This window comes from Benincasa hispida, chromosome 8 (genome assembly GCF_009727055.1).
Source record: "Benincasa hispida cultivar B227 chromosome 8, ASM972705v1, whole genome shotgun sequence".
In the NCBI taxonomy this organism is placed as follows: domain Eukaryota; kingdom Viridiplantae; phylum Streptophyta; class Magnoliopsida; order Cucurbitales; family Cucurbitaceae; genus Benincasa; species Benincasa hispida.
Genome location: NC_052356.1, coordinates 59,874,719 through 59,886,488, shown reverse-complemented (window position 1 = coordinate 59,886,488; position 11,770 = coordinate 59,874,719). Strand labels below are relative to the sequence as shown.

Below are 11,770 nucleotides of genomic sequence, written 5' to 3'. Positions count from 1 at the left end.
TAAAACTATTTTGAAAGAGCGTCTTATTATTTTAAAAGTAGACCATCAATTAGAAGATATACAAAAAGATGATCGTTTATGTTAATCTTAAACTTTAATGTTCTTTTCATAGAATTAACAATTTGTTAAGTTAATGAAACATGTTTTTTTAATATCAAGTATATATTCACTTATGACGATTGAGTATCATAATAAAGAAGAAGAAAAAACATCGTCTATGATATGTGGATAATGGGTTATTTCTTATTCACTTATATTATTTGTATTCCCACATTTTTCGATGGACTTGCAAATAAAAGGATAGAATAAAAGTAAAACCTAGAAAGCTTTTTTCATGTAAAGAGCAATAATTGCATGTGGATTCCACGTCCCATAAAAGAATATACAATTTTAGTTTCCCCTTTTTGCAGACAATGATGCAATGTATATATTACAAAATAAATATATATATATATATATATAACATATATGTATGGACATGCACTTCTCTTCAATATTTTTTTTTTAAAAAAAAAAAAATCTTTTCATGATATAGTTCACCAAAAACATTATCAAAATGGGATTGTTTTCGAATATTAAAAAAAATAACCAAAATATTTATAAATATAACAAAATGTCATTGTCTATTAGTGTTTATCAGTAATATATGATAATGATCTATCCGTGTCTATCAATAAAGCACGTGTCCTTTTGTTAAATGCTATAGGAAGAATAATTTAATAGCTCATTTTCTGACGAGGGAAATTACTTTTTATAAATATTCTGGTGTGTGACTTGATTCTTCTACTTTGGGAGATGATGGCACTTTCTGGACTCTTAATTTTTCCTCGTGGATTTTCTCTAGTCTTGAAGATGATTTATTGTGTAACTTAGTGGTTTTGAGTTTTTATGAACTCTAATATTTTCAAATAAAATAAAAATAAAAAATAAAATAGTAATAAATTTTTTTTCTCTTCTTTTAATCACCCACCTTTGTGGTTTAATTTGCTTTAATTTGGTTGCTGTGTGGTTTGTTTCCTCAAAATAATAATGATAAATTTTTTTGAGAAAATTAATAATTTTTTTAGTACGACAAATGTTTCTTGACCACAAACACATCTATATATACACATAAACTATTTTATTTTTCCTTATTACTCTTGTTTCCTAAATTCAATTTTTCAAACACAAAAAAAAAACAACGTTACTTTTTTTTTTTCTTACAAAATGTATAATAAATACTAAAGATTAAATATAACATAATTTAATATTTTATTTCTAAAACTTAAAATTTCAATTTTTAATTTAGTATTTGTGAGAACAAGAAATTTAAAACATATAATTCTAAATGCATTTATACGTCTTTTTTTTTATTAGGAAAAAATATTCTGAGAAACAATTACCGAACATATATTGGCTTCATTATTATTATTTTTTTAGAAAAGTAGGGAGGGAGGATCGGACCTATTCATAATACAATTTTTATATAGTTGAACTAAGCTCATTTTGACTACTTCATTAATCACAATTTAAACACAGAAATTTAATTTTAACTTTCGATACTAATAACTTTAACAAAAAGAGAAAATAATAGATAAAAGGGTAAAAGTCCTTAAAGCCCTTTATTCTAAAATTTTGGAAATTAAACTACATCAATATTGTACCAATTTCTCAAACAATGATGGTTTTATGTGTGTTTCTTAGATTAGGTATGAGAAATGTAACCTCAAACTAATAACGACTATTTTTAATATTTATTAACATTACAATAAACTAAATTTGAACATTTAAAAATAAAAATGAAAGAACTAAAATTTACTAAGTCCGAGATGAAAAAAATATATATTATTATAGTTAACCTAAATTTAATTATACAATGGCCTTCTCATAAAAACTTGATAGGTCAGCAAATACACAAACATCCAGTACACCAAGCTTTGATAATATCCCATGGTTGCACCCTGTTCAATTCAATGTAAATTCATTTCCAACCAAAAAAAAAAAAAAAAAACACAAAACAAAACAAAACAAATAAAATAAAATCAGCTTTTAATTCAATCAAATTCAACAAATTATCTTGAATTCATATTTATTTATACAAACAGCCAAACCCCATTCTTGGGCTCTTATTACAATTTAATTTTTGTATTGGAATTAACAAAAGGAAAAAAAAAACTGATTAAATTACAAATTTAATCCCTGAACTTTCAAACTTTTGTTCAAAAGGTCCATGAACTTTAAGAAAATGTTTAATAGGTTTCTAAACTTTCAATGTTATGTTTAAAAAATCTATATTTGAATTTCTCTAAGAAAATAATTGATATAATATATATAATACATTATAGTTTAATTAGAGAAACAAATATTTGAATATGATTGAAATATATTTTCTATGAATAAGATTCATAGATGTNGACTCTAAACTTTTGATCTAGTGTCTAGTAGGCCGATGAAATTTTAAACAACGTCGAATAGGTCAATAACCTATTTGATACATAATTGACACAACTTAGGATCTATAAGACATTTTTTTTAAGTTCAAAGACTAAATAAACATAAACTTAAACATAATTGACACAAAAAAAGGATATATAAGACATTTTTTTAAAATTTAAAGATTAAATAGATATAAATTTAAAAGTAATTGGCATAAATTTGAAAGTCGAAAGACCTCAAAAGACTTTTTTTTTTTTTTTTTTAAGTCTAGAGACTAAATAAACATAAAGTTGAAAGTTGAAGAACCTATAAGACAATTGTTAAAGTTTAAAGACTAAGTAAACAAAAATTGAAAAGTTCAGGGACTAAACTTGAAAAAAAACCGAAGAGTAATCAAACTTCTAAGGGTGAATTACCTTTGGGTTTGTGGAAGCAGAGGAGGAGAGAGAAATGGAAGAAGGTGAGAAAGAAGAAGAAGAGCCTTTAAAGGAGGAGATGAGGCCGACATTATAAGCCATGGTTCCATCAGGTTGATAAAGGCCATAATTCCTTTCACTAGTAGGCCCAGGTTTCAAATTCTCATTAAACAAAGCAAAGAGATAAATCTCAAGTCTCAAATTAGGTCTCAAAGGAGTTCCTTCATTGGCCATTTGTCTTCTCAACAAATTCCTATTATAATTAGCAGCATTTTCAACAGTAGCCCCTGTCTCATCTGGGTCTCCTTTAGAAGGCCAACCAGTCTCTGAAATCCTAACTTCAATTCCACCAAAACCCATTTTAGCCATTGCAAAAAGAACAGCATCAGCTTGAGCATAAAGCATGTTGTCATAATGAAGCCTTGTGAATGGATCGATCATGCCTGGATTTGGGTTGAATAATACGTATTCTAAAGGGACGGAATTTGGGTCGCCTTTGTATGCGAAATACGGGTATGCGTTTATCCAAAATGGGGATTTTGTTGTTGACAGGAACTGTAAGAATTGTGACATGATTCCCGTGATTTCTGGCTTGAAACTTCCGGCGGAGGGTGGATACGATTCTTGTAGGACGGCTAAGGAACTTGGTGTTGAGATTTTTATGGCGTCTAGGCCTAGTTGGGTTAAGGCTGTGTGGATGCTTAACATGGCTGGGACTAGTGTCTCCATTAACGTCATGTCGTTGTCTGTAAATACCTATTAATAATATTCATTGGTTAGTTAAAAGTCTATATATTTTCGATCAAAAAGTCAAAAATTCGAATCATTTTTTTTTTAATTTTAAAATAAAAGAATAATTCTTATTCGATTCAATTTTTTTTTCTACTTGTATATTTTTTTTCTCTAAGAGATGAATAAAAAAATGAAATCATACTTTATATCAATGGAGTCTTAGGTGTGTAGGTCCTTGTTTTTTTTGTTTTTTTTTTTAATTGAATTTTTTTATTGTTTACACTTTTATTTTTAAAAAAATTGAATTTATAGTCAAATTCTAAAAATAAGTATAATTTTTTTAAAATTACTTTTTTTTCTTTAGTCTTAAAACATAGTTTGATTTTTGAAAATATTAAAAGAAATTAGTAGATAATAAAATATAGAAATTTGTGGGTGGAACCAATGTGTATAAGTTTAAATTCTCGAAGACCAAAAATAAAACAAATTTGTTATCAAATAAGTTATAAAAATTATATAAAAAAAAGTTAATTCTCTAAAATTTGAGAAATGATTTCAATTAACGATGCTTAATGAAAAACCATCGGGAAAATGTGTTCCTAATAAAGAATTTTTTGGTTCGAATCTCTCACTTTTTGGTATATTAACATTGGTGGAAATGGTAAATGAGGACAATAATAGATGAGAAGAAAGAGAGGAGAGAGAATGAGATACTTTTTAAATTATTTTCAATAAAAAGTAAAAGAGATGTAAAAAAATGAAAACTACTGTGGTTGAAAGCAGAAATATTTTCAGACAAAAAAAAAGAAAAGAAAAGAGAGAGATAAAAACCATAATGGTCGAAAAGAAATGTATACGACATAAACGTTTGAGTTGAGTAGCTAATGATTTAACTAACCTCGTTACCAACCGCAATTCCGGTAATTCGAGTTGCAGGAACGTAAGGTTTGATGCGAGCAGTAACCCATTGGAGGGCTTGTTGGGCGTCCATAAGTTGGGCCAACATTTCATTTTCAACGGTAACAATAATCTCAACCTTAGAGTTGGCAAATGCCGATAAAACCTCCGGATTAGTGTCGTAGATTCTTACTTTTGTAATCCTTAATGCCGTCAACATATCCAAAACCTTATCGGGTGATGGTAAATTATTGCCGATTTGACCATAGTTTATACCCAACGATGTAGCTCCTCTTAAACCACCCCCAAACCCTGAGGGGAAAAAAAAAGTAATTAACCTCAGAATTTCTCCAAATTTAAGCAATTAAAATCATGGGTTATATTCAAAAAAGGAAAAGAAAAGAAAGGAAAGAAATGAATACCTGAGAAAGAGAGGAGAAAGAGAAGAGGAATATGGAAGAACATGGCATAAAATTAAGGGGAGAGAGAAAGAAGGGAACGAGGGGAAATGATTAATGATGAGAAGAAATAAAAGAGAATATGGACGCAATTCCTTTCTTTTCTTGGATTGGTTTTTTTTTTTTTTTTTTTTTTTTTAATAATGGATTTGGAATTTGGTTTTGGTTGGCTTGTGAAATTGATGGAGTTTATATATATATATATATATATATTGATTGTATAAGAAATGGAATTTGGAGTGTAGTTATCTTTACAACCACGCCAAAGCATATAATAGAGGCAAATCAATTCTAATGTATTAAAATAATATGTATCCATCGTCAAAACTTTCTTCGCATAAAAGCAAAAGGGATGAAAGGAAATCCCATTGAAGGGTTAAATTATATACAAAGGGCAAAAGGAACGAACCATTTTTTTATATGTATATAAAAATGGAAGAGAAGAGATTCTATAACTTTATGATTATATCCAACTAGGATTCTGATGTTCTGCCTCTACTTCACCACTACTTCTTGCCTTTGCATCAACCCATATTGTTTTTGCTTTTATTTCCCTCTCTTTTTCCCCCATAGCTTCATGCAAAAGCAAAATAAGCCCATGGTCAATAGGAGCCACATGATGTTCCCCTTTATTTCTTTTCTTTCATTCATTCATGTTTACGTAAATGAACCGAGACCATATTCGAATGATTGAAAGTCCGATCTAACAATATTGTGTGAATAAAGAAGGAGAATGTCAATAATTTCCTTTTTCTCTAAGGTAGGTACTAATTATAGAGCAAGATTTAATAAGTAATAGTCAACGAATTGGAATTTATTTATAAGTAAGATAAATATAATTTTGTTTTTCTTCAACTTTGTTTAATTCAAAATGGTTCTCTTCATTTTGATTGGTTGGAGTAGGTTCTTTTCAAAACCTTATCCAATTAGTCATCTCTATGGGATTCTTATGGAGGAAAAGACGTGAAGATATGACAGTATGGTTAAAAAAATATTAAAAGAATTAGTAGTTACTACTTATATCAACATGATGCACTTTCTCATAATGTGAGAGCCCTATGTGTCTATAAATGTATTAGATTGTAAAGGAATGTGAGAGTCCATAGGCGTCAAATCTGAATTTTGAATCCTAGACTTAGAGCATTTCAAAATCTAACCATAATTTTAAAGTGATTAAGCTATTTACCCTCAAATTAATTAAAGGATAAAAAACAAGGTTCAAATCTCACTCTCACGTAATTTGAAACTCAACTCTCACGCACATTTGTCGAATGATAAATCCTTCTTATTAGCAATATATCAATAGTTACATTTAAACTCATTAATCACATTTATTAGTCACTAATCTATCCCAAGTCATTTTTTACTAAACAATATATGAATGAGAAGACAATTCAATGCATCCTGCATCATCCTACTAAATCCCTTTCATCTCAAGGCCCCTAGCTTCAACTTCAAGGGTGAGTGAAAAAGAAAGGGCAAAAAGTGAGAGAGGGGGGAGAAGACAAAAGAACTTTAATGATACACATACATGAATACATTTAGTGGATCAAGGAGGGAGAAATAAAGTTGTGTATGAGAATATACATAATTTTTTGTAAACAAACATAATTAGATTATTTAAATGCCAATGCAAGTGTGTCTCATTTGGTAAGAAAAATTCCAAATCAATCTCATTTGCATATAATGCTTAATTATAACCCCACAACCACTTAAAAAAAGTGAACATAGCATGTGTTTTTGTTCATTTTGGGTAAAGATAGATTCTCAATTAAATTGGAGTGGGTCTTAATCAAATGAGATCCATCACCTCATTGTGATTCATCATTTCAAGCTTTATACTTATTGTTGCCTAACGTGGATGACCCTACTCTTTCAAGAATTCTGTAGAAATCCAACCTGAGAACACAAAAACATACTTTTAAGTAATTAAGAGTAGGATTGGGTTAGGAATGCGACCGAGAATGTATGTTAATTAGCTATGCATATCAAAAAAAAGCTTCAAAAGTGCTAGGATGAGATACTATGGAGTCTCCACAATGATATGATATTGTCCACTTTGGATATAAACCCTCCTTGCTTTGCTTTTGAAGCCACCCAAAAGGTCTCATGTCATTGGAGATAGTTGTCATCCGTTATAAACCTATGATCATCTTCTTATTTAATCGATGTGGGACTTTGATCGCATTCTCATCCAACAAAATTAACTAGTTCCTAATCCCTCTATGCTTTGTCCCGACTCCTAACTAATATTAACGCTATGCTTTTTTCATCATGTAGTTAATCATAACATGAAACTGACACTAAATTTTATCGATAATCTTCAGAACAAGCTTAACACATTCACCTACGCTAAAAAATGTGCTTCTGTGATAACATTGATAAAATATTGATGATCGTCAATAAATTTACAAACAACCCACAGATTTTCATCTAAAAACCAATAGGCCCAAGAAACCAATTACACAAATCTACCTTGTATTTAAGAAATAACGATTTATTGTTTAATTAATCTAACTATCCTGAGTTGAAAACTGCTTGTTAGACCAAGTTCATATACGACTTTTTTCAATTTTTGATTTACTTGGTGTTGGACTTGAGAAGAGAAAATATGGGCTGAAAAATAACACTGCAATTGATCTTTTGGGCTTAACAATACTCAGGTCCTATACGAATACCGGATACCACCTTTGTTATTCACACATACACAAAACAAAGTGCTAAAAGTACAATCCGTGTGATGAGAAATCTCGACCCTACACCTTGATGGCTAGATTAGAACTTGGCACTTGTTGTTGATTGTAAACTTTATGTCTATACTTTTTTTTCTTTGTTTCTGTAGAGAAAATAGAGAGAAAAGAAAAGAGAGAACTGGAGGGAGATGCTGCCGCGAAATCGTCGGGCGATGAAGCTGCAGTCGTCTAGGCGATGGATGTAAAGCAGAGTCGTCTAGACGATAAGGGAAGAGTCGTAGACGATGAAGGCTTTTACTGAAGATCGTCTAGACGATGGGGTTTCAAGACGATAGCATCTACACGATAGGGGTGCCGAGGTAACGATCGTGGCTAAAAGATACACGATCGCATGGATCAAAGGTACATGATAGAACAAGACGATCGGAGAAGAAGATGAACACGATAGTTTACGTGGTTCGGCCAAGGATAGCCTACGTCCACAAAGAAGCTAACGGGAGTTTTTATTAGGAAATATTACAAGATTGCTACAAGATAAGTCTCAAGCTTTCTTGATCACTTTGTACAATTTTTCCTCTCTTACTTTTACAATTTGTTACACAGTGTATTTAAAGGTAGCTTTAATGTAACAGATTTGTAACTACTTTGAAGTTGTTTTCACCTTTCTATATTAACAATCTCCACCTTGAAATAAACTTCAAGTTTTCTTCAGCTTCTCTAATCTGACTGTCTTCTTCTTTAACCTTTGTCTCTCAACTCAAACCCTATAATATCAAGGCACTTCTGAAGTTTGAGCTGAGTGACTGTCTTTGTCAACATGTCAGAGGCATTCTCTGAGGTATGTACTTTCAGAACTTCAATCTGTTTTGCTTCTATCTGTTCTCGAATGAAATGATATTTAACATCAATATGTTTAGTTCTGTTATGGTACTGAGGATGCTTATATAAATGTATGGTACTCTGATTGTCACAAAATATCTTCACTGTATTCTGTTTAATTCCGAAGTCACATAGGAGACGCTTTAGTCATAGGCCTTCCTTTACTGTCTTTGAAAAGGCAATAAACTCTGCTTCGTAGTAGAAAGGGCTACTACTGATTGTAAAATAGCCTTCCAGCTTAGGACACACTTTCCATATAGGAAGATATACCTGAATAATGACCTCCTCTTGTCTAGATCTCCAACATAATCTGAGTCAACATACCCAATCAGCTCTGGTTCACTGTCTGGAAGCTGTTGGTACATTAGTTTAGCATTAGAAGTACCCTTAAGATACCTCATTATCCACTTTGTTGCCTCCCAGTGTCTCTTACTCAGATTAGCCATGTATCTACTCACCAGGCTAGTAGCATAGGCAATGTCAGGTCTTTAGACACCATTAGATACATTAAGCTTCCCACAACTTGGGAATAGGGGACTGTTGACATTATCTTCTGATGTTCAATATCTGATTCTCTGGGTGAATTTTCTGCTGAGAGTTTGAAATGGTTAGCTATAGGAGTAGATACTGATTTGGCCTTTGTCATTTGATACTTATTTAACAATTTACTGCAATATTGTGACTGATCAATGCTTAGAATACTAGTTTTTCTATTTCTAATAATGTCAATGCCTAGTATTCTTGTTGCATTTCCCATGTCTTTCATTTCGAACTCTGACTTGAGTAAATGTTTTACTTTATTTAGTTCTTTCACAGTTGCTCCTGATAAAAGCATGTCATCCACATATAGTAACAATAGATGGGATAAGTGTAGGAATATGTGTTTATGTAAACACAACTGTCATAAGAGCTTTTATAAAAGTCATTCTTCTGTACAAAATCACTAAACTTTCTATTCCAGCATCTAGAGAACTGTTTGAGGCCGTAGATAGACTTTTTAAGTAGGCATACATAGTCTTCTTTCCCTCTGACCTCATACCCATTTGGTTGGCTCATATAGATAACTTTCTCTAGGAAGCCATGTAGAAAAGTTGTTTTAACTTCTAGTTGCTCCAGCTCTAGGTTATTTTGAGCCACAATAGACAACAACAATCTAATAGAAGTCTGCTTGACCACTGGAGAAAAAATCTCATTAAAATCAACACCCGGCCTCTGTATAAAACCCTTAGCAACCAACCTAGCTTTAAATCTAGGTCCTTGATCATTAGGAAAACCCTCCTTCAACTTGTACACCCATTTGGATGTAATTGGCTTGAATCCTTTTGGCAAAGGTGTCAACTCCCAAGTGTTGTTTCTCACTAGTGAATCAAACTCTTCATTCATAGCTTCTATCCACATCTTAGCTTTAGAACAACTCATTTCTTCTTCAAAGGTTGAGGGTTCTGAATCATTAGATAAATCAGAAGCATTCAAAGCTAAGTAGTCTTCATACCTTGAACGTGGCACAATGGTTCTTCTCTGCCTATCTTTAGCTAGGCTGTACCCTTTCAAATCTGGTTCTTCTTGCTCAGGATCAATAGTGGCATTTTCTACTTCTTCTTCTAGATGAGGTAGTTGATCAAAAAAATGATTCAGAGCTTGAAGGATCAGAAGTAGGGATTAGAACTTGCTCCACCTCAATTTTATCATTCTTCACTTGAGGTGCTAAAACATTAGGATTAAATCTCTGCGTATACATTTCATCTTCTCTGAAAACAACATCTCTGCTGGTGATGCATCTCTTCTCAGTAGGGTGCCACATTCTAAACCCCTTAACACCTTCTGTGAAGCCCAAAAACATACATTTCACGGCTCTGGCAGCTAATTTTCCTTTACTCTGATGAACAAAACCAGTGCAACCAAACACCCTTAGGCTATTTAAGTTAGGAAGATTTTTGGTCCATCTTTCTTCAGAGGTTAGAAGGTTAAGAGATGCATGAGGGTATCTATTCAGTGTATAGATAGTGTATGAGGCTGCTTCTACCCAAAAAATTTTTAGAAAGTATAGCATCAGACAATAGGCTTACTCTCTCCATTATTGTTCTGTTCAATCTCTCTGCCACCCCATTTTGCTGGGGTGTATACCTAACTCACTTGTGTCTAGTTATACTATGTTATCTACAAAAAACATTGAACTCCTCTGCACAGTACTCAAGCTCATTATCAGTTCTTAGACACTTAATTTGACAGTTAGACAATTTTTCAACCTTGATTTTCCATTCTTTGAACTTTTCAAAAGCTAAATCCTTAGATTTAAGGAAATAGATCCAACTTTTTCTAGAATAGTCATCAACAAAGGTTAAGAAATACCTGGCTCTACTTAAGGACTGAAAAGGCGAAGAACCCCATAGGTCCGAATGCACATAGTCAAGGATGGCCTTGGTTGTGTGCTGAGCCTTCACAAAACTCTGCCTAGTAGCCTTCCCTATCACACAATGTTCACAAAAGAATAGGCTCTGATGAACTCCCTTAGGTAGAATTCTTTGGTTAGCAAGAGCTTGTAGACCTTTGGCACTAATGTGTGATAGTCTTTTGTGTCAAAGATCTCCTTCAGTAGGCTACTTCTGAGTCACAATCAAAGCTGAGTGAACTTTATGAACTCCTTGAACAACATACACTCCCTTAATCTTCACCCCTCTAAGGATAGGATTATTGTTCTTCAAGACTTCATTGTAACCTTCCTTGCCTCTGTATTCACAGCCAATAGAATCAAGCATGCCTAGTGAAATTAGATTTCTCTTCAGCTTAGGCACATGTCTGACATTCCTCAATAGCTTGCTGTTCCATCTTCTAGTTTTAGTGAGACTGAGCCAATCCCAATCATTGAACATGAGTTGTTGTTTCCCATGTAGACAGATCCTCTATCCAACTCTCTGTAGGTACTAAACCAGTCTTTATGGGGTGTCATGTGGAAAGAACACCCTGAATCTAGAACCCAATCTAGGTTCTTATTAGTTTCTTCTTCTGCCTTACAATTAGAGGTAGCCAAAGCATCTGAATAGAAGTAAGATCCTCACAAACTGAGGCTTCACCTGACTGGTTAGGTTGGACTTTCGGTTATGGTTATGATTGCTTATTTTTTTTCTCATTCTTCCACTTCAAAGTTCTGCAATCTTTGATTAAATGTCCAAGTTTTTTACAATATTTACATCTAACCTTGGACTTTTCTTTCCCTTCTTTATTTGAGCTCTATTTTCCTTTTTCCTTATTGTTCTGTTTTGACTTGCCCTTTACAAATAAG

The 11,770-nt window shown here is 32.3% G+C and overlaps 1 protein-coding gene across 1 annotated transcript; it reads right to left on the bottom strand.

The window, feature by feature from the left end:
• Nucleotides 1-1,773: 1,773 nt before the first annotated feature.
• LOC120082819 (glucan endo-1,3-beta-glucosidase 11-like) lies at nucleotides 1,774-5,071 on the bottom strand. Its single transcript, XM_039038147.1, has 4 exons — nucleotides 4,883-5,071; nucleotides 4,462-4,772; nucleotides 2,832-3,587; nucleotides 1,774-1,940 (listed from the first exon to the last, which is right to left on the bottom strand). The coding sequence occupies exons 1-4, from the start codon at nucleotides 4,923-4,925 to the stop codon at nucleotides 1,845-1,847; spliced, it is 1,206 nt and encodes a 401-aa protein (XP_038894075.1). The 5' UTR covers nucleotides 4,926-5,071; the 3' UTR covers nucleotides 1,774-1,844.
• Between the last annotated feature and the right edge of the window lie 6,699 nt (nucleotides 5,072-11,770).